Raw genomic sequence first — 25,039 nt, 5'->3', positions numbered from 1 at the left:
CGGCAATTTTCTCCCATGGCCCATTAGGCAAAGGCATTGTTTTCAATGGTTCACGTCCTTGTGTTGGTTTATTTTCTTGACAAGTTTGACAGTTTCTAATTAACTTCACCATGTCTTTGGATATTCTTGGCCACCAAACTGTCAGGCCACCTAGGTTCTTACTTTTAGTAATTCCCATGTGACTTGTATGCAATTGTTGTAAAATTTCTGAGTGTAATTTGTCTGGTACAACAATTCTACTCCTGTACAACAGTAAACCTGGCCACAGAATAATCATTTCTTGCTGGAAAGTACGGCTTTTTTTCCTGTGTAAGTAAGTTTTCCTTTTCTGGCCATCCATGCTTTGTGTACGTAATAACCTTTTGAATGTTTTCATCATTTTGTTGTGACTATTTGATTTGCTGTAGTCGAATGTCACTTAAAGGAATATTTTCAGTGACCATTTCTATATATGTATTCACTTCATTCTCAAAAGTTTGATCAAACTTATTCAATGGAGACCTAGAAAGGGTATCTGACACAACCATTTGTTTGCCCGGAATGTAAATGCATATTGAATTAAATTTCTCATTCGCATGAGAAGCCTCTGACATCTTAAAGGTGCTTGGTCAGTGTCCTGATTGTTAATAAGTGAAATCAGCGGTTTGTGATCTGTCAATAGAACAAATGAATCTTGCCCTATAAGATATTTTTCGCATGCCCATACCGAGGCGGTTATTTCTTTCTCAATTTGCGCATATCTCTTTTCTGCACCGGACAACGTTCTCGAGCAATACGCTACCGGCTTGAAATTCAAACTTTCTTTAACGAACAGTGTTCCACCTAATCCGTTACTACTGCTATCAGCGCTAACAACTAAAGGTTTCGATCTGTCGTAATACGCTAGAGTCGGCGCGTTTATCAACAAATCTTTAATAGTTTGGAAGGGTTTTTCCTGAGAACGCCCCATTGCAAAATAGATTTTGACTTCAACTATTCAGTCATCGGGCTCATGACTGTAGACAAATCTGGAGTGTATTAACCTAAATAATTAATCATCTCTATCACGCGTCTCAATTCCGTGATATTGTTTGGCGCACTAGGGTATTTTACTGCTTGGACCTTTTCGGGATTAACACTGACCCCTTTATTACTAATTATATGGCCAAAATATTCAATTTTGGTCTGTCTGAACAAACATGTGTTTTTGTTTAATTTTAGTCCCGAATTTTCGATCCTGTGCAGGACTTTACCCAAATTTCTATCATGCTCCTGTACGTCTTTACCATAGACGACAATTTCATCCATAATGGCATGAACACATGGCAGACCATCTAAAAGCTGTGACATTTTCCTTTGAAATATTTTAGGAGCTGACGTGATCCCAAACGGAACACGTTTGAACGCATGTCGTCCAAATGGCGTTATAAATGTCGTCAATCGCGAGCTATTGTAATCAAGCGGTAACTGATAGAAACCATTCGGTGCATCTAACTTTGAAAAGACTTTCATGTTCACAAGTTTCGGTGAAACATCATCAAGATTTGGTATCATATAGCGTTCGCGTTATACGGATTTGTTTAACTTTTTTAGATCAACACATATTCTTACATTTCCATTCGGCTTAACTACTGGTACCATCGGTGCACACCAGTCTGTCGTTTCCGTTACTTTCTCTATGACACCGTCATTTAGCATGTCATTTATTGCTTTTTCACACTTCGGCAATAGTGGAAATGGTACGCGGCGCGCGGTATTCACACTGTACGGCTGTGCATCTGGTTTGAGCTCTATTCTAACAGGGTCGCACTTCATAGTACTCGCGGTTCCAAATAAGCTTTATGAAATTTCACCTAAACGCTGTACTAAATTCATAGCCTTCGCGGCTCCTCTACCAAGTAGACTATTCTGATCGTTTCCTGCGACCACGAACACGCGACACAGAAACTTTTTACCATCTCTTTACGTATCAGCAATGAAGTAACCCTTACAAACAAATTTACCACCAGGACCACGAAGCACTGAAGATGAAGGCTTTAGCGCTGGGCGCGTTTTCAAAGATTTGAATGTGGACTCAAAAATGACTGTAGCGTCTGCCCCTGTATCAATTTTAAATACAATATTTGAATTATAAATTGTCAATTTGATTTTCCAAGGATCTTCTTCGTGCGTGTCACAGTTAATGGAACCTTAAAAGTACTCATTGTTTTGGTCATTGTTTTCGTTGTCGCTTGTGTAATCCATATGTGGTACTAAGTGTAATTCACTAACACTTTTGCAGCACACTGCAAAATGTTTTAATTTCCCACACTTCCTGCTTTTCTGTGACTTCGCTGGGCATTTTCCCGACGAACCGTGCCTACGGTTACACCGAGAACACTGTGGTACTGTGAAAACTTCATCACGTCGTTGACGTTGAAAGCATTGTTGGATTTCGGCTGGCCACGCCCGCCACCTGACTTAAATTTGGCTTCTTTAAGCTCATTCAATTCGGCAGGTCCAGTCGATTGTGCTCGAACTTGCCCCTATACCAGTTCGCTCTGTCTTGCCATCGAGACGGCTTTTTCAATGTTAGATCGCATTCATGATGTTCTGATTTTACGGCAGCGTTGAACTCGCCTTTTGTTTGTTTTCGAGAATGAAACTTTGCTCTTTCATGAATACTGTTCTTTTTAAGTGTGAAATGTCCGTTGATTGTTTCCAATACGGTATCAAATTTATTTTGATCATCTGCCGAAAGTCCAAAACTTTTAAATAAATGTTCAGCGTCTTTCCCCATAGAGTAGCTTAAACATGAAATGTGCACCTGTTCTTCTCCTTTGTGCAATTTTGTAGCTGTCCTATGACGTTGAAAATGGTCTCTCCAATTTTCCCATTTATTCGGTGATGAAAAGTCAAATTATCTGGCGGATGAACTTTGTTCATTTTGTAATCCGTGAAAGTATACTTCGTTGGTGCATAGAATTAAATTCAGTAGCACTGATTATATGTTTTTTTCTAAGTATGTCCATTCTCACTAGCAATGGAATTTACTTCTGACACCATCTTATGAAATCGGGTGGTCAGTGTATATAAACACAATTCATTATTTCATACTTTAATAACGATATACATCTCATGATAGTAAACACAACTCTGCTATGTACAAAAGCCTTCAGCAGTAATAAGAATAACATTAGACAGTAGGCGGAGCCGAATATTCATTAGCAGCTCTGAGTTATCATGGTTACATTTTATACGAATGGAATACCAAACAAACAAAAAGTACGTCATTAGAATTTGCGTAAATTAAACTGCTTGTGTCAGTCATGTGGTACACATAAAAGAATGTTATCAGAATCTGCATTAAAAATTATACAAAACATTGCAAAACATCACATGAACTTAAGTTGTGCTGAAATAAGCGATACACATGTTTCGATATCATCGAAAATGTGGCTCATGTTATTCGCAAATAACGTCAAAAAGATTATCGTTAACCTCATTCTTTTTAAAACATTTATTTTATATCCGTTTAACTATATTTTGAGAGTAATCAAATAACTAAACCATTCAATCTACACACATATCGTTTTCATTAATAAAGCCACCACAAACACAAAGATATTGTGTATCGCATGACGTAATGAGTTTGTTATGTAACATATGAAACTGTAGCGTATTTTTTTCTTTTTATTACATGCCTCTTAATTGTTTTTTTTTATTTCTATATTGCATTCTATTAGAAGAAAACGCGCCATACTGTATTCGTACGAAACGAAATATCGGAATGACGTCGTTGATATTGTTTCCCAGCCTTGTGCGCGCTGGTATTTGCTTTTGATAGCAAAACGGGCTTAAATTTCAAAACAGTGAAAAATATCATTTTTATGTTTTCACTGTTTACAACGTTGATTTATTTTTTATTTCACTGATATTTCCCAATAAACCAATTGAAAACTTATGATTAAACACTGCCAGTATAGAAGCGGTATGTCGAAAAATATCTTCAACTTTTGAACGCACTATAAAATGATAAGGTATAAATTAGAATAAGTAAACCTCGAATTTCACATTATAAAACGAACAATCAATAAAATAACATGTTCATTGAAAATCAAAATGGGGACAAACATAAGATTATCTACCCTTTTAACAAAATTAAATTATTGGGAAGGCGAAGTAGTAATGAGAGCAGTGGACTCGTATGTTAATGTTTATGCGATGAAATTCATGAAACTTTTAAACATACCTTCAGGTGATATATATATGACGCGATAAACACTGATAAATAAATTACTACACATTCCAGTATAGTCAAGCATACAACTGCTTTTTTTAAACGTGTTATCATTTAAGTCTTAATACGTCGACATCATGTAAAAACGTTTTTTTAACGTATACGTTCCTCGACATTCAATTGTTCCATTATGAAAGTTTTAAATATGAATTATTTGTTTTATTATTGAATACTGTTGAAACTAATCGACGCTTGACCCTTTGTTAAAAACGGAAACCACGTTGAACAGGACGTCTACGTGGACGTACGAGTCCATCCATAACATCCCGTATATCATCATCAGAACTCTCCGAATCTTCGAAGTACAAAAAACGATCTTGAGCAAATTCAGTTCTATCAAACTGATGCGATCTACAACTGGATTTCCATTTTGTTTCACACAACCAGCAAAAGGATGTTCCACACACAAAGCACGTCATCTGATTACACCCAGCTTAAATATACAATTAACAAATATATTTTTGAACAAATTCTTCGAAAGCACACACTGCACACAAAGAATTAATACAAAGCGTCTTTCATTCAAACAACCTTCATCAATGTGTGAGCGTTATGTATGATTTTATTAATATTCATATCTGAAAATAAATGATGTAAATGAAACAAAAACTAGTATCGGATATTGAATATAATTCAAATAACGCATACAATCATTGCAACATTTATTCTTTATTCTTGTTTTCGTTGCAACATTGCTAATAATATATGACCTCATACCATTTTTCTCTATGTTTACTTTACAATGTGGACATTTCTTCGTTGTTGATTTGATTTTCTTCTGTGATTCTACGTTTTCTTCGTTCTGTATGTCCTTTTCCTTTAGTAAATGATAAATCTAGTTTTGCAAATCATACATTTAATCCACGGCATAAAATTTACAACAAAAAAATCATTGAACATCAACAAAATATTATGTATACGTACATCAAGTTTTGTTATCTGTGTTGGAAAATATTTTAAAAAATAATTATAAGATAAACTTTGTTTTTGACAACATGTACGTTGTTGTTTTATCATACGGGTCTTACGGGTCAAATAACACCACACACAAATACAACCTCATCAGTATATTACCGATGCAGCATTTGCTGCAGAAACAGATGTGTTGTTAGAGATGAAAATAAGTCTTACTATCTTGGGAGCTTTCCTTGCAAGACAAGTAGAACAAATAAGATTGGTATCTTCCAAAGTGTCCTCCATAGCTGATGCACAGCCGTTCGAATCCTCACCGGCAAAGTAAGGCTGAAATATGCAAAAGGAACCAGCCATGATATAACGAGGTTAAATACTTGGATCCCTACCACCTTCGTCTCTTTACAAGTGTAGAATTGACCACCCCAGTGTTTAAACACAAATAAGTGTACAGAGTTTGGGGCAGATATTTTATATTTGTTTTACATATAACCTATATATTTGGACCCCACCATGTTCGTCTCTTGACAAGTGTATACTTGACCGCTCCAGTGTTTAAACAGGAACCGATAGACGAATTAGTACAGATTTGGGGTTAGATAATTTGTACTTTCTTATAACATATATATTTGGACCCCGAGCACCTTCATGTCTTCACAAGTGTATAATTAATCGCTCCTGTGTTTAAACACAAACCGATAGACATACTCGTGTACAGATATTGGGTTTAACTTAGATAACTTGTACTTTCTTACATGTAACATATATATTTGGACCCACAGTACATTCGTCTCTTTACAAATGAATAATTAACTGCTCGAGTGTTAAAACACGAACCTATAGACAAATCAGAGCACATAAAATTATATTGGATTAGATCATTTACTTTCTTGCATTTTTGGTTTTCATTTCACTGTCATAAAATATTGTACAATAAGAACAGAACATGAATTTACGTTTTCGGTGTTCCCTGCAATGTGGTTAACCTTGTGAACTTGTTAAATATCACAAATTTATAATTTATATTTGAATATTCAGGTTTCGAGTTCCTTATATATTTAGTTATTTGATGCGTTACACTGCGATTTCAAGTAAACGTGTGTTATCAGATGAAATATGCAAACATTTTGATAATTGAAAATATAGGGACAAACTGAGTAGACGAAAAACATCTTTTCGGCACTGTTTTTTATCAGTCAGAAGTTTAAGACGCGTACAAGAGGCCTAAAACAACAACCAATTAATGCCGTTATTGATAAATATAAACAAATACACTGGCCTAAAGAAAGGTTGGGGCCTTAAGCATTACTTTTTTTTTAATATGAAAATTTAATCATCGATGATTTGAATGTAGACTTATTACTCATCGTTCCAAGGCACTCTCAAACATTTGTATTATATTTTGATTCATGTGAAGCCTATATTTGTTGTTTTGTGACGTTTTGTGTCTTTCGAATAGTGAGTATTTATCTTTTTCTGCTTGTTATATATTTGATAAGTGAATTTGTCCCGGTAGTTTCAAATGTATTATTGATATAAGTTCCGATTTTTGGAATAAGAATATCCAAATTGAGCCTATTATTCCATTACAACGCAAATGCTAAGAGCCGGCTACCTTTTTGCAAGCGTAACATGAATAAAAGATAAATTTGTATGTAGCAAATCCGGCTGGGTTGTTGAAATACTGTCCTCGAGGGTTGGTAATTTCTTTGGATTTGGTAAGGCCATCCTCTTCAAGCCTTGCCGTAGCTGCTTTGTTAACCTTGTCTTCTAAAGAACAGAGCGTCTCCAGTAAAACCTTCAGCTTTGGATGGTCAATCTTAACCTTAGGAACGATGGTAAGCATAATTGATGAACATGCTTCCAAAAAACTATGAGGATACTTATTATAAGAATAAAAATGAATATTTGCATATTATTTTACTGTACGTCTGGCAATAAAATTATTCTGTTCTGTATCTTGTTAGAAGTAATGAAAACGTGAAAAACACGTACATTGCACAAAGGGCAGTTCATGAATTTGAAGTTTATTCTTGCTCCGACCCATCTGTTTTGAAGAACTCTTTCAACACAGTGCAAATGGAAAATGTGTCCACATTTGATCTGAAATGGTGGGAGGGGGGCGCGTTATGCATGGGATTTCCTTCATAAATCAGCATTCATTATTTCATATAGTATTTACAATATGGTTAAAATAAATAATAGACAATAGGAAATAATGCGTTTCAATGATTTTCTTAATTATTGAATGTTCTTGATTAAAAGTGTTCCTCACCATAATAACTGGAGCGTTAGACAGTTCATCGGTGTAGCAAATCACACAAGTATCATTTTCGTTTTGCTTTCCGGTGGCCTTACACCCCACCTTCAAGCATGGTGGGCAATCCTTTTCATATCGATATCCACCGCACTTGTGACCGCAGTGGAGAGTTTTGTCACATGAATTTAGCGCCAGTTGCCTGACGCAAGTTGACGTAAAATCTTAAAGGAAGAAGACGATTTAAGGAAGTGACGAGCATGGACTTGACAGTTAAACTAATTATTGTATGCTGTTCTGGATTACAGACTATGACCGTCCTAATGATTCTAAACATAGAAGGTCATTTAAGCCAGTGCTTTGGTGCATTAAAAGAGTTGCAAGTTTCACTACACTCTATGAGCTGTTCAATAAATTAAACTTGGCTTTCGAAATATCTCTCGTTTAAGAATGTAAATAACATGTGTGAACTAACATGAGGGCGATAGTGATATAGCGATGTAGATATGTCCGCATCTCAAGTTAACCTCTTGGCTTCTTAAATTGGACACCGGTACTTGCTTTAACTCAGACAACGAAAAGAAATCGATATACTGTCTCTTTGATCAAGCTTATAGAGACTAAACTAAAATATTGTTTCTAGAAATTGGAAATTATTGAAGCAAGACCATTTCAGACCTCTTTATCATGGCATGTAAAATGAACGTACTGTTTAGTGAAATGAATGGCTTGAAAGTTTCTCTTGGATAATATAAAGCTATATTTTGAAATATTAAGGAACCTATTTAAACAATTCATTACCTTTAGCCAATATTCCTTGGCATGTTCCCGATGATAACTCCAGTATTTTTAACCGTGCAGCCTCGAACACCTGGAAATAGATATGTCATTAATATTTTGGGGTTTAATATGTTAAGCCTTGAACCTTGTGCCTTTAAAGGAGTTATTGTTAAATATTGGCCAGCAGTTTCCACTACTGTATCATGACAATACAAATCAGTAGAGACATACCTGTTTCAAATGTTTAGTGTCGTCGACAGAACGACCGGGGATAACGACAATGATCACTTCTTGCAGCGTTAGTTTAAGCTTTTCGTCCGATTCAAACACTGAAATACACTGGAACAAGGTTTCAGCCACTGCCTCGGTTGGATAGTTTAGATATCCACATCCCAAAGTTGGAAATGCAATTGAAGTCATCTTATCCATGTTAGCGTGCTGAAGGCACGAGTGAAAGATTTGCGTCAAAATCTAGAAGTAAACAGTGTGAGTTATAAAATCAAGATAACAAAACCTGAACATTTACTTAAAGGTGGTCTGTCATAATTGTTACAATCATCAGTATATTTAAACAAACGACAGGAAATAAGAAAACTTAACGAGATTGAATAATAATAGAGTATTTTCGAAATGTCAAAGGTCAAATAACATAGCTCACGTTTTACAAAAGTTACATATAACATCAAGAGTAATGAAAAATGCACACAAAACAGTAAAAAAACATTTTATTCATATTCCGAAAAAGAGTGAATCCCAACCGCACTTTTCAATACACATATTCTATAAAAGAATGCGTGTTAAAATATGAAACTATTGTAAACCATATCCTTTGGTCACTGCAACTTCTCCGAAAGCAATTCCATTTGGATATCGTCTGGTACATTCCTGTTGCAGTTTTGGCCCTGCGACTGTCAGCATGGAGTTCGATATCCGCCCAGTCTTTAACTGCAGAGTTTGATTGGCACTGTTCACCAAAACATCTGCCTGAAATATACAATTGGTAGTTGAATTGATTTGACAGTATTGATTCAGGGGTCTCAGGAGGAATTTCGTCTCGTAGGTACCTCCTTTACAAAAACATCTACCTGAAAAGAAGCCATTGGTAGATAAATTGATTTGAAAATTTCGATTGAGAGGCCTCACTACACAAGCCTGTCTTGTACTTCGTCTTGTATTTATATCTGAAATATGTAATTGGTAGATAGGATGATTTTAAATTTGGTACAGAGTGCTCAATAAAAAAACTGTTCCTTCTTTCGTCCAGTCCTTCCGCCTAAAAATATGTCTTTGATTATAAGATTTATTCCATAATGCTAATTCAGGGATCTCAACGAGACGTCCGCCCCATATCTTCATACACCTTGGTATTTTTGCTATTAACTGGGCATGGTGTATAGGTAATGTTTTGCTTATAGGACTCGGTATCGTAAAAAAGAGAAGTGTAATATCTCCTCCTTGGGAATATGAATAATAGATTATATTTATGCACGTACAGTTTTCAATGAACGCCAAAATATTAATTTATTTGCAAATGCCCGCAATACGCAAGTTTGCTTTGAAAAGGTGTATGATAACAATCCAGCTAATGTCTCAAGAGTTACCACCAAGAAATGTCTACAATCGGAGAGAAGCAAAATTATTCCCAGAGTAAGGCAACAACAGTCTTTGTCAAATCGAGCTTCTTCATCACTAACCGGAGATTCTAATTCCTGTGTTGAAAGTGAAAGCAGAGATTCATTATATAAACAAAAATTTATTTTTGAAAGTTTGGTTTCTTAATATTTAAGCTCATTATTATAAACGTTTAAACAGGTTTGCTGAAATATCATGCATAACAATATATTTTGGGAATAAGTCATAAAGAGAAAACCAGAAACTCCAAAAACGAAATGTAAAGTGGCGTTTCATACACAATAACCTAACAACAAGGCCATGTTGAATTTAAATTCCTTTCTACCTGGGCTACGATCTCCGTTACCACTTCACGAAATATCAAGCATAGAATCATTTTAAAATGTCGAAAACGTAAATATAATTCGCACAAAAGGTACACAAAAATGGGGAAAAAAACGGAAAAAGAGAGTTTTGCGTTTTAAATTGATTTAATTGAAGATTACAACAACTATAAATACTTTATAATATTGTATAATATGAAGTACCCTGTGCAATAAGAATCCGAAAGTTTTTGGCAAAAACTTGACTTTTCACACTACAAAAACGTTTAAGTTGCTAAGATGTTACATGCCAATAAAATTGGACAACCATAAAGAAAATAATTGTGTATTTTTGTACGGTGAAACCCAAAAGTAGCGGACTTAAATCAGTAAGTTCTTTACACATGTTCAATTTCAAAGTTGCTTGAACGTAACGTTTAATGACAATACATTGCTTTGTATCTTAGAGGTCTAAAAATCACAATACCGCAAAATAAATGTATACAAAATGATTGTGAAAGGGACGACCTTTTCTCGCAGACACAAAACTTAATGCTAAGTAAAAAAAAATATAATAGTAAATTATAATTTTTGAAATAGTCTTACAAAATAAAACCACAAATCATACCTCCTCAGCAGACAGATTTCCAATTTTAATCTTCACATTCATCTTACATGAAGCCACGTTAACCTTACTTGAAGGATTCTCCCTTCTAGTATAAGATGAAATTGATTCTAAAAATTTCCACATTTCTAAAACCTGAATGCAGTAATTTACTTCCGTAATCGAACACTCCGTCGTTTGTTAGTTTCCTTGATAACTGTTTACAACTCGTAAGCTATATCCAAAAATGACAAATTAAACTCCTGTCATTTTAAATGCAGCAATTTACTTTCGCTTTTGAAGACTTCATCGTTCCTAGTTTCCCGGAGTACTAAACTTTGCATCTTTTCATCACACAATGACAAATGAAACGCAATTGAAGTTAAGTAGGTGAAAAGATAACACTTTATCATAAGCCAACAAATACATAATTATCTATATTCTCCGTTGTAATATGTCATACGTGTGTATGCGTATAAATTGTTTATATAGGAAAATGATAGAGTGATACTCGTATTTAAAATCAGCAGCTACATATGTATAACAAACATACCGTTCGAGTGATAAACCTTTTAACTACTTTCTAAATAATACATTTTTGGAACTTTTTAATTACTGACAACATATTGTAACCGTTCTTTAATAGCTGACAACGCACGAGTATTAAATGTCTGGTGGGTCCTAAACACATTGCATGTATTGTCTGCACCTATCTGTCAAATCAAACACAGTATCATACGAACTATTGTTCTCGATACTAAGTAATCATTTTCAGTTTATTAAAACAATTGTATTAATTGTGGTTCATCTTATTTGAGAGTAAGATTGTGTCTTTAACATAATGGAATAAAATAAATATTAGCAGGTACATGCAGCAGATTCAGTCATTATAACCTTTATAATCACATTAAACAGTTTAACAACTTTTTCATACCGATAGTAAACCTTTCATGTCAGAAATAACTAAAACAATACAACGCATCATTTTTGACTACGCAAATACTGGGGGAGCATCCCTTAACCCCTTTGCTTTTATCAGATACTATTTTGTGGATTCATGTGGAATGGGGCGCACGGCCCATACACCTCTAAACCCACTATAAGGTTAAAGCCAGGTACCTCTCCAATTTTTTAAACATACCATAGTTATTTATAAAAAAAACGCCAAAACCTTTCAACATATGCGTTTGGATTCATTACTTCCAATTTTGCGATTTTAGAGGTCAGACACTACCAAATAAATTCCGATATATTGTATTGTCATTTGACAAAATTGCACTAAGATAACACTGATTTCTTGTGCATCACAACCCAAAAACCATATATGGGGAGAAAGCTCAACTAGTGTTCTAAACATTTAACATCGGTAGAAAAATATTGCGTTTGTGATCAGCGAAATAATGGTGCAACGCAACCACTGTGTATTCGATAAGGTCTCCATATCCGGTGTATGAGCACGAAAAATGCGATGAAAATGTAATGAAACAAAAAGTAGATAAAGTAGATTCAGTATGTTCAGTTTGTTTTTGAAATCACAAACGATTCGGGTTCAAAACCTATAAAGATGGTAAATAGCCATTTTTTTGAGATCATTTAACCATGGTATTTGATTATCTCTCATGACTTATTAAAATAATATGGAAGATTTAAGTCGAAGTAACAACTTCCGAATTTTTGAAATTTCCCTTGTATGTAATACCGTTTCGGAAATCAGTATGCGTGATGAAACCAATATATATATATATATATGCACAATAAACCCCATTAAAGACCTTATATTGCTTCAACATATACATATTTTATTATGTATATGCACCATAATGGATTTCATTTTGTACTATTTTAAACTACATCTAATCCTAGAACCTAAAAAGCTTCAGTTTTCTATTTTAATTAGCCCATGTTAATTAATCATATTACTAAAACAAATTTCACAAAATGAATAATGGTTTAAAGTGATATTCATCAAGCTCGATTTTCTTTAAAAAAATCAGAATTTCAAAAAGAAGACATTTATACTAAACATAGAAAATGAGCTAAGCTGGATCCTGATATAAAGGACTTTCAGATTGTACGAGGAATATTGGACCCATCCTGCTTAATTTACCGTCTTTATATTTACCAGGCTGATGTTCTTGTCATCAGTACCAGTCAAGGCTTAGATATCAGCCCAGCGTTGCAAGAGCCTGCAGGTATAAGTCTGAGAACGGAATGCGTCCGCCGTTACCCCAACGGTATAACGTAAGGTGGTCTCGCGGAGACGGGAGGTTACGGACTGGCATGCAAATACGTGTTCCACATTTCACTGCCACCATATTTGTTGGTTGACGCTCGTCAGGTACATTTAATAGTTATTTTTGGCTCGTCTTTTAAAATGAAAGTTCTGAAAGCGTTTTAAAGGCTGTAGGAGCGGCACGCGTCACTTAACATTTTTGACAGTTCTATTCAAAGGCAATAAAACACGAATCCAAAAGTATGTTTGCGTGGTAAACTTGTAAAGGTATCAAATGCGTTATAAATATTGCTCATTCTGATCAAATTAAATTAATTATAGAAAGATGGCTGTCTTTGGTCTACTTGGTAAGGTCTTTGACAAAAATGGAAATCTTGCACAAATATCTTGCTAAATCTGATTCAATAAAATATAATGATGCTTAGTGTAGGTAATGGCATTATGGAATTTGAAGTTATGTTTCGTATGTTGAAACCATATTTTTTTTCAAAATTTCTGACGCAAACGGAGACTGTTATACCTCCTCCGACATTTTACTGTAATTTGTAGACACTTCACCTGCGACCCTGACAGTTTAGAACGACTAGCACGTCATAGTTGTCTTTGCTCGTTTTATGAACACTTTTTCTCACAATAACATGTATATATAGTATGGATTAAGATTGTACTGGTAACCGTTAGTAACATCATTTTATTATAATACATGTATATATGTATACTAAGTCTGCAAAACAATCCTTAAATTATTTCACTAGTCCAGTAGAAAGATATATTCTCTCATTATCTACAGGCTGTAACCGAATCGCCAATTGTTGTAAACAATGACTTGTTTTACACAGATTATAAGAAGCACCCTAAGTTGGCATCGTCAAAGGTTTGCACAAATAAGCCAAACTGCGGCCACATGTGTTGTGGGTACATGTATGAGGCCGAGTGTCCGCCCTGCCTTGATCCCGAATGCCGCGGGGATGGGGAACAGAACAAGAAGGATATCTGTGTCATCTGCATGGATATGTTGGGTGCTTTGCCGATCATTCAGGTCAGCCATTTTCTGTTAAGACCATTTTTGCATATTCTAGGGAAGGTGCTTGTGCTCGTACTGTTTACCCCTGTCAAATGTATGTTAACGTGTGACGTTTGCTACGAAATGGGGCGTGTTAATAACTCTCATAATGAAATCGAACTGGTGTCTTCGTTTTTCTTATTTTATCAGGAAAAAAACTCCATTAAGGTAGTTATATAAATAATAATAGTTCATTAAACTTGTATATAAAATGTGATTCATAATAGGGAAAGGAAGAAAAGCAGCGAAATTCATTGAGTTTTGATATTTGATCCAAGGAAAAGTCGTTTTTGTTGCCTTTCGTAAAGTAAGTTAATATACATTTTGTTTCCCTAAATTTGAGTTTTAAGTAAAGACTACCTTTCTAATGTAACAAAATTTCGATGTTATTTAGAAATAAATTCTTTTAAAGTCAAGATCTGAATTTTACCTTGCATTCTATTTATATTAATGAACTAATTCATATTCGTTATACTTGCCTTTATTGCTATGTTTTACCACGTTCCATGCTTTTTTATCTGATTGTCTAGTATAACTTCTTTATAATTATCGTCTGGTTCTGCGTACTTTTCGGACAACCTTTACTAAGGGGACAAGTGACAACGAAGGCGAAGCCTTATTGTTATTGTCGTTGTGGAAATTATAAATAGTAGTTAAACAACACACCAGTTTTATTGTTATGACCAGTGTTTGATAATAATCGGATATTGTTCTTTACTTTTTTACCCTACTTCGCATAATACAGTATAATTTCGAATAAAAATCGTCCAAACAAATAAAAACAACATCGCAGTTACTAGAACCATATGGTACAACACCCTTATCCTCGCTTTTCTCTATTGTTATGCCTTATCGAAAACGTTTCGTAATTTTATAATATAAATGTCTGATAAACAAGGGCATACGTATCCAATTATAGCCGAAATGTCGTAGAATATGCTCACAAACACTCCCACCAATCTTTGCTCAGCCAAACTGTGGCCTTATGCAACGAATTCCAGCCATTTTTTCCGGTTCACTTTCATATTATTACATGTTGGGATGGAATCGCGTCAGTGTGATAGTGGTCTTAAGGATTTTTTAAAAATATGTTAAGTTTTAGGCACGTACTAGAAACATGAAGTACTTATGACTTAGTTAAAATATTTAAGTACCAATCATAAATATTACAAGAGTCAAACATGATAGCGACATTTTTAAGTGAAGAGTATGGAATGCTTTTATTCTTATTACAACTGAAATTTTTAATCATTATTGCATGGTCATGTATATGATATTTTCTAACATTTCAGTGTCAATGTGGTCACATTTTCCATCTGAAATGCATCAGACAAGTTTTAAAGAAGCGCTGGGTCGTTCCAAGAATCAACTTTAACTTCCTTCGCTGCCCGATGTGTAGCGAAAGTATTTTCATAAAGTGTTTCTATGTAAAATACGAAACAATTGCAACAACAGAGACGAACCCAATAGCCTTAAACTCAACCAAGAACCAGGTATAAGACACGAGGAGTATGGACAATCAAATACTAAACAAGAGACACACCAGAGTTTAATCTTTTAAACTACAGTCGAACCCTGTTGGCTCGAACTCGCTTGTCTCTAATTGTCCGTTGGCTCGAACTAGATGTTAAAGACCGATGTTCACAATAGGTTAGCATTCTCACTTGACCAACGTAGTTCGACTGAACTACCTTACTGTGCGTTATGAAACAACACGTATTTCTTTCATAATAAGTTGATATTCATAGTTATATTAATAAAGCCTCTTATATATTCAGTTGGAGGCTTACAAAAAAAGAGTTAAGCTACAATAAAAAACATTCAGGTTTTACGGCAAGTATTGTGAAGTTGCCAATAATACAGTCGAAACTCGCTAAGCCGAAGTCGAGACGTCGAAAAATATTAAGTGGTAACAAAAACTTGATATAAGCGACATAAAAATGTCTCACTTTGATACAACATATGCTAACAAAAGTCGACATTACCACACTTTCGATATAACAGAATTCGAAATGGCGACTTTCAACTGTACATTATCTACAACATTCACATTTTAACGATGTTCTTGTGTCTAAATGTTTTAAAACTGCAAAAACCTTTCACAAACTAAAATGATGGAAGGTAAACTTTATAAGAATACGTAATTAACTGAAAGAGAACGCAGCTGAAACGACCTTTTGTGTTTCTTCATCGAAGAAAGACCTGGAACATTCATCGTTGGAGTGGTACATCGAGCCGCTCAAAGCTCTTCAGGATCAAGTACAAAAACTTGCTCTTATGCACATGAGAAGGGATGGACTGGAGTTCTCACGCCATATCCTTTATTCGAAAAGCCGTTTCTACCAGTAGGATTTTCAACCAACAGATACAAGTTTTCGGAATGCTTTGAGTGCCGAAAGGTACGCAATTCCACCTTTGATTCAAAACTACTTTACTTTTATGTGTTGAACATCAAGTTTGGTATCATAAAATGTGGCTATAATAATTGCTTTTGCTATATTTCCATACCTCAGCCATATTTTACTGGAACTGCGACCAAAGCATGTGTTGTTGATGAAGATGAAGACTATGCTCCAGAATCAGTGCTTTGTCCTCACTGTATAAGGCAGAGGGTTGAGGTAACGACAATTAAACAAAAACAAACGAATATAAAAGAAGTGCTGCCTCTCATAACAAATTTAAAGTGGTATTCGTCGCGAGTTTAGACTTATTCTGAAATAGGAAAGATCAAGACAGTGTCGAAACTTTTATTCAGTGGCACTTTATGTGAAACTCGGTCAAGCTATGTAAAACAGATTTATTTTTATGTGTTACTGGCTTAGGTAAAGGAACAAGCCATGAAATGCTTTTTTTGTCCAGTGTGATTGCACATTCACTGTAAGACCATAAAAAAGGACAGACAATGAGACGAATCAGATATTTACAAAAGCAACATTGTGACACATGCCGTTTAACAGTAATTTATTTTCTTATCTATTATTATTATTTTCCAAACTTTATTTTTAGAGGGAAGTCGAGAGTGAACGTTCTGAAGAAATGATCAAACGGACAACAAGGAAATGTCCTCACTGCTTGGTGAACATCGAGAGAAACGGTATGAAAACGATTGCATTAGAATAAGATAATTCATTACAGGGATTATCCTTCGACGAAACCTCAACAGTTGTACCAGCTGAATTGACCGCATAACTTACATAAAATATACAATACAAAACATAGTTTTAGCATTTTAAAGATAAGCTTAGCAGGCCTTATCCAATTAACTGTCTCGATGAAATCAATGAATTTATATTGCATATGAAATGCATTAAATAAATAGTCGTCAGTAAAAGTTATTTATGAATTGTTTATGTGAAGGTGAAATATCAAAAAAGAGCTGTCAATAAATTGTTATTCCATGCGTTTGCAAGTACATGTTCTGTCCACATTGCAAGAGGAGTTTCCACTGGAACATGGCAATCACTCATCCGCAATTGTCACGTGGTCTACAAATGCGAAGGCAGTTTACTGTGATTTGAGTTGTACACCACACTTGTAAACCTTGGGTTGAACATTCGCTGTATTTACATATATATATTTATTGTTGCTATGTACTTGAACGAAGGTCCTTTCTACGGCCAATGCGTTACTTTGTCCCCCTTATTTATTTTGCTTTCTTATATTTTTACATCGCTTGTTTGTTCGTACCTGTGTTCAGATTGTTCGGCTCATTTTGTTTTCTAAGTATTGATGTGCTGTTCTAGTGATGGTGTTCTTGATGATATAAACACTGAAAATATCTTACCGTTTTCGTTTTATAATGACCCTTTAAATGCCGTTATGTTAAAAAATAACGGTGTGCATATGTTAACATCGATATTTTTTATAGGCAAAATTGAAACATCCAGCAATACGGTCAATGTTATAATCTGTGACCGGGTTAGAAGAAGACATCACAAACAAAGCTATGCTCATGTTGAGGAAAGACAGCCTACTCTTTGCGGCGGAAATCACGGACAGAGAGAGTCCGTATTGCAACGACCGCGACAGATACGCCTTGGATCGGTACCAGTAGTACATGTGCGTCGATTGTAAGGAGGTAATTTAAGTGATGGAGATTCTCATCAATACTCTCAGTGGTCTTTATACAAGCTTTAAGAATATCCATACTTAAAATGTACAGCACGTTAGTTTAAAATTTTAAACGTTCTTTAATTTAATAAAATGCGTGCAAGTTATAACAAATCTTGACCTATACTGACAATAAAGAGTTGTATGTATCGGTCCATTACTTGGATATTACTGGATAGGCTTTCTTAAAATAAACCAATTAATATCTCCAATACAGTTCTTAGACATATAACATATCATTTGCAGCCGTTTTATGGTGATATTAAAAACGGAGAATATGTACATGTGGATCGGGAGGAGGATGCTACCTGTGAGCAATGCACACACAGGCGTATCCTTGAACGAAAGAAGGTTACTGTACAATTATTATACAAACCGACACCTTCGATTTTAAGCATTCAAACCTATTTCTGATGTTAAAATGTATTTTATGCAAGAAAATAGAAGAATACATATTGTATTACTTTTCCATAACATAAGCTGTATGACGTTATATAACTACACACACGTATTTACAGAGACTGAAACAAGAAAAAGTAAAAACGAAGGACGTCATTTAAAAAAAGCAATGTCCGAAATGCCTCGTTCGTATAGAAAAGGAAGGTAAATGTATATAGTTAATTCTCATTCCATTCCCATTGTTTGTATGAAACTTTATTCATGCAATTGAGGAAGAAAGAAAATCGAATTGTTCCTGTTTAGGAAACATCCCAATTAAACTAAATTCAACCAAAATGATATTTTCAGGAGGATGCGAATTTGTGTACTGCACAAATTGCAAACAAACATTCATGTGGACAAAACGCTACGATCTAAAGAGATTAAGGCATAAACAAAGAACCTCTGAAAGAAAAAGGCGACTTCACGAAATGCTTAGACGAGAATGACTGATTCAATGGCACTTGAATCTAGAAACGCTGACTCATGAGCTCTTGAATCTAGAAACGCTGACTCAAGAGCCGTTGAATCTAGAAACGTTGACTCAAGAGCTCTTGAATCTAGAAACGCTGACTCATGAGCTCTTGAATCTAGAAACACTGACTCATGAGCTCTTGAATCTAGAAACGCTGACTCATGGATGTCAGAATTTAGAAATTCTGAGTCAAGGAATTTTGATTCAAGGAATACCGAAATAAATCAAACTGATTCAAGGTAATCAAAAAGAAAAGAGCCATTGTTGAATGACCCGGATAACAATGATTAGACGAAAATAAATCCTACTGATATTGGTGGTAAAACGATGTCTGAAAAAGGCTGACTCACAGATGGTCGCACCCGTATTTTACTAATCAGGACCTATTCTACAGAATTATTACTAAATCAATATTAAGTAACGATGCATAACAGGGTCTTCAAATTGATATATGTTGTATCGGATATGGAATTTAAAATTGCAACTTGAAATCTGCAGACCTCTATGCCTTACTCATTTTGAATTGTAGAATGTTAAGACAACCTAGTTGTAAATCACGTTGCTTACTTAAACTAAGTTCTGGACAATCGGCACATACATTGATGATTGTAAAACAAGTACTAACCACATATATGTATAACCTACTGTACATACACATACCATTACTTTTATTGTTGATTATAAACGATTACATGCGTCGGAAGTAAAGCAATGCTTTTACACGTATGTAGCACTTTGAAAATGGCAATTTCTGATAAATGATCACCGTTTAGAAATACTCTCATGGTTGAATAATAATTTTCGAAAATAAAATCGTGAATAAAATTATGTTTGCTTTACACCTGCAATAGGGTTGGACTTAAACGACTAGAAGTAAAGAGGTGCTTTTAAAATGACTGCCGAACATACAACGTCATTGTCCCTCACGATGAAACGCTTTATTATGGAGTGAAAATACCATTACAAATTAACTGATTTCTGTACACGTTGAAACGCATAGGAATTACGAATATAATGTTTTTGCTTGTAAATAAGAGAAGCCAAGTCAGGTAGAAATTATTTTCCTTTGTTCTAAATATATGCATGGATCTAATATTGAACGATCTTGAAAACTCTTAGTATGACTTGAACTTTCGTAAAGTTTATGTTATCTACACAAAACTTGTTTTGTAGGTTGTTTGTTAGAACTTTAAGGATACTTTAAGATACCGACAACAATTAATGTGCATACTGAATTATTAATCATATTGTTGTAAATAGGTTTTGCATGTTATATTTATTATTAAAAAATGTACCTCACGAGCCGTATAAAGCATGCTAAGCAGATACACATTATTCTGCCAAAGAAATTCTACTAGCCATGATGCAGTTCCAAGGACAATTTCAACACTAAGTGCATTGTGTTCTGTGTTGAGCAACAACCTAGCGATGACGTAGCAGTGCTACATGTAGCTTTCGCAACTTCCCAGGACGAAACAGTACTGCGAACATTATAGATGGGTCAAAGACGCTCGGGGAATTGACATCGACAGAACAATCAGTGGCTGAAGTCAGAGAGAATAGATGGGACGCAAGGTAAGGGCTGAAGCTATAGCTTGAAACATGTTGCAGTCGATCATGGGTTACTGAAACGGATCTGCAGAGAGCTCCTATTAGCAGACGTTGATTCAACTTGAAAAAAAGCACAAACGGTCAACTACTGTCATGAAAAACACAGACATCTCACGGTCGACCCAATTAACACTAAGAGCATAGTGCTTGACAGTTCCATGGCGTATACTGAGCCACTATCTTTTGATACGCAAAATATAATAACCGACATGTTTATACATTGTTCTGTCCATACCACAAAACAAATCAATGTATTGATTATAAGGACACTATGAAAGTTTGTCATTCGTAAGTTGTCAAAACATTTTCGAGATTAAGAATTCGTTGTAAAAAATCAATCATAGAGTTATTTGAAAGAGACGTTGATATTTCATTTGAATTAGCTGTCTAATATGGAAGCAATCGACAGAAGCTATATCAATTAATACTTATTGTTTGCTTAATTAAAACTTCCAAAGCCAATGCGCATATTGGCAATATTTAAACAATTGAAAGCGCAGTACCACCGTTCTCATGCAAGCTCATCCACAAACCATTGTATGGTTTTATAAAATGCTCTCAGTCAACAAAGGGGTGCACTTTTGGACGATATTCATCGATTAATGAACGCAATTGCCGAGATGACCTTTATTAAGAATGGAAGTTGAGGTGTAAATATGTAATGGTGAACGACATTCAGTCGAAGTTTCTTAACTGCACGAATTAATTCTTAACAACGACAAATGTAACCCTTACATAATTGGACTTGCCTTGTAGGAAATAATTTGACACGCTAAACTTGTTTTAGTTGTACACCTACAAAATAACATAACCTATATGGAAGACCTTGCCGATAGTGACAATGATTTCTAAATAGTGTATACAAAAATCAGCAAGTCGTTTTACGTTTCATATGAGTCTTAATATGAAACCTTGCAATGTTTTAAGAAAAAGTTTTTTGGGTTGAACAATCAATATCGTGCCAATTATATGAATAGAACACGAGTCTTTATCTTGGCATTCATTGAAACGTTTTGGCATGAAGTTCTGAAAGTAATTAAAGAGGTTACTATTAATTTGTTTGCTATTTATCTTAATTAAACAATCTAATTTCTTAGTAAAAGCATTATATTTTTTAACAAAGCAGTTTAAACGCATTAGAAATATGTGAAAAAAGCAACACCAGATTGTTTTAAAAATGGATGGTTCCAGTTGGGGTTTGAAAACACGACAAGAAAAAGCTTATTGTTTGTAGTCCAGTTCCTTATCCACTGCGCTAGCAAAATTAAATTGAAAAGTATTCATTGGGGATATGAATCCTTAGTATATATAAAATAACACTTACGTGTTTTGTATTTTTATTATATGTTATCATATGTTTTAGGGTGTTAGAGGTATGACTTATCACGTATGTTAAATCCAAACAGTTATTCGTGTATGCGTGTTATTCACTAAATAATGGATAAACCATTTCACACTTGAAGACTAATTCTAGTCAATCTAGAGCTGATTGTTTGTAAAACAGTTGCAAACAAGAAGATAAAGAAGGCACAAGAAATAACTATTAAGAGAAAAATGAGCACAAGTCGTGTTGAAAAAATGAAATCCGTCTGGTATTCTTGTCCGGAATCCGAAATGTTAGTTATGTTGGAATTAACCGCTGAAAGAAATAATTCATAATATCAAAACAAATCAGAGGTTGAAATTATTTATAGTGTTTTAGATTTAAAGAAGGACGTGAAATTGTGTTAGATATGCCGTTAAGATAAACAAGGTAAAAACATGTCTTAATTTCATTTAACACCGTTTCGAATACATAAATAGGGGAACTTAAAATACGGACTTCAATTAATTTCACTTTCATCTATTTTCTTCCGTTTGAAAATAGTGCATAAATGGATCGTACGGTTTATTCGATATGTAGTCAATGCATCGCGTGAGTCAGTTAAGACAATTCAGAACATGTATGTAGTCATAAGTACATTTTTAGTAATAGTATACATACCTTCTTTTAACCTACACTCTCGGTTCTGCAGTTGAGTACAAAGAGATTTTTCGATATCATACTCTTTGCAAACAGAGCAAAATTTACACCCAAAACTTTCTCCGTCTAACGAATAAGTTCCTTTAGGATAATTTCGACACCTTGTATCTTTATATGGCAAACACTGTCTTCTTTTAAATTGACCTCGTTTGCACTTAGTGCAGTTTCGGTAAATTCCTCCGCGTTTGTCAAAAAAAATAATCCCAATTTCACACGGTTTACAATACCTGTTGGTGTTCTAGGAACACGGCAAATGCTCCGTATATACTTTAGGACATACACTTTCTGCACCTTCAACTTCCGTTTACATCCTCATGATAGTATTGTCCCATTTGGCAACTGTCCTCCCGAGGACCAGCATATATCTTAAACTGTGGGTACTGAAATCATTAAAACGCACCATGTTAATCCGAATTACACATTTGAAGTGAGTTCAATTCGGCATTTATCCTGTCTTACATTTCAAAATGATACCATGATAAACAGGTTTTTTAAGTTGCTAAAAGTCACTCAATACTTACAGGTAAAACTCCAAGAACGCAATGACTTTGCAGTAGAGACATTAACAGAATCAAACTGTGTTGAAAAAGTGATAGGCTGCAGTATAATGACATTGCATTATCATAATCATGTTTTTCTAAAACTGACAGCATTTCATACGCTTCATCGTAACCTGTAAGAAACCGAAAGTAGAAAACGATGTTCAGTAAAAGCTGATCAAGCGAATAATATACAGCTATACACATAACAAATATCTGCGCTATAATCCATTACTTAATTGTTATAACTTTTGTTGTTATAACTTTTTCTTTCATCTAAGGCTTTAAACAGAATTTCCGGCGATTATAATCAGAGTTTTGATTTCCGTCCTTGTTTAAGTAAAGTATACAAACTCTTATCTTATACGATATTTTATACACATGTACAATTTTCATTTCTCTTCTCATATAGAGGTATTATGCAGTATGTAGTCTCATATTGTCCTTTTTAAAGAAACCTTTTACATATGAACATTGATACAGTTTATACGGTCCAAATTAAGTTTCACTTATTCGACGCGCTGTTAGTTTCTGGAAAAATATAAATATTGCAGCTCTTATATTGATTTAAATATAACAACCTTATAATCATCTTACTTTTTTTTCCTAGAAAACAGATGTGAAATTGTTCTATCCAAGTCGTATTGTTCATACTCAATATAGAGACAGCGAACACAATATGAGTTTACGTTTCAATGGGTCTCACTTCCCGCTATAATGCTGGCAGCGAATTGTATGAAGTTTATTTAATCTACATATTTAATATACAAACACTAAACACTAATTTGCAGATACTCAATTTAAACAGATATTTGTATATTAAAGCCAAGAATGACTCAATTTTAAATTGTATTTGTCGACAAAATAAAACATTTTATGTTGTGTATAAAACTAGTGCAACTGCATTTGAAACAAGTATATTGCCATTTTGAAAAGAAACTCACGTGCCCCATAGTAAAAGTTAAGCCGGTTTTCTCTTTCCAAACAACGTTCGTTAATAACATGGGAATGGAAAAATCAAAGTGAAAGTAAAGGTACAATTCTGAATCGCATTCAAAACCTCGTCAATATTGGCGATATGTTTCTTTTTTGTATCGAGCATTTCACACCCTTAGGGCTAAAAAAATAAATTTAAAAAATGTCCGACGTAAGACGTTGTTTAGAACATCATTCATAAGGCTCGCTCTGTGTTTTAGTGATGGCACTGGAGACGGAAATGAATGATTTTAGCCTTTCGATTGTAAGTGTATGCACAGAAAAGTATTGTTAAACATTTAGAATTAGAGAATGATATTATTTTGACTACTGTTGGAGTAATTTCTATTTATCTTTTTTTTCTTTTACCTAATTGGCAAAACGTGTAACGAAATAAAGTAATTTGTCTATTTCTAGGCGTATAAATAATGGCCCTGAGGTCAATAACTCCTTTCAATTCTTGAGCATGCGCAAAGTAATTATACGCATGCGGTGCGGGGTGATACAGGAATCCAGTGGATTTCGTGAAATCACTCAAAACGTGAAATCCATTCATAACTCATTTAGTCTAATTAATAAAATTAAATTGTTGTATTTATTTTGGAAAGTGTCCCATGGAGGGTATATGTTTCAAATGTTATTGACATCTGTCACAATACGAAGAAGAATTTTTCGATTTTTTTCGAAAATAGAGCTGAAATCCAGATTTCGAGAATAATTTTACTTTTTTGTAAAAATTGTGGAAAGTGCCTCATAAAGAGGAAATTGAATTTGTTATAAAAATAAAGAAGTTAGAGCAATTTTTCATAAATAGATCGGAAATCGAG

The 25,039-nt window shown here is 34.4% G+C and overlaps 1 protein-coding gene across 2 annotated transcripts; it reads right to left on the bottom strand.

Annotated features, from left to right (window-relative positions):
• Positions 1–3,080: 3,080 nt before the first annotated feature.
• LOC128209700 (E3 ubiquitin-protein ligase MYCBP2-like) lies at positions 3,081–23,405 on the bottom strand. Of its 2 annotated transcripts, XM_052913862.1 has the most exons (11): positions 23,220–23,405; positions 22,926–23,078; positions 9,029–9,191; positions 8,439–8,678; positions 8,229–8,298; positions 7,446–7,651; positions 7,166–7,273; positions 6,786–6,995; positions 5,390–5,500; positions 4,976–5,075; positions 3,081–4,691 (listed from the first exon to the last, which is right to left on the bottom strand). In XM_052913862.1, exons 3-11 carry the CDS (start codon positions 9,029–9,031, stop codon positions 4,462–4,464), a joined length of 1,278 nt encoding a protein of 425 aa, XP_052769822.1. In that variant the 5' UTR covers positions 9,032–9,191; positions 22,926–23,078; positions 23,220–23,405; the 3' UTR covers positions 3,081–4,461. The 2 variants fall into 2 exon arrangements, with proteins under 2 accessions (XP_052769822.1, XP_052769823.1); XM_052913863.1 differs by lacking the exons at positions 22,926–23,078; positions 23,220–23,405 and adding an exon at positions 10,770–10,844.
• Positions 23,406–25,039: the final 1,634 nt, after the last annotated feature.

Source organism: Mya arenaria, chromosome 11, assembly GCF_026914265.1.
Source record: "Mya arenaria isolate MELC-2E11 chromosome 11, ASM2691426v1".
NCBI classification, from domain to species: Eukaryota; Metazoa; Mollusca; class Bivalvia; order Myida; family Myidae; genus Mya; species Mya arenaria.
Note: the sequence above shows the minus strand (reverse complement) of the source record. Positions and strands in the feature narration are given on the sequence as shown.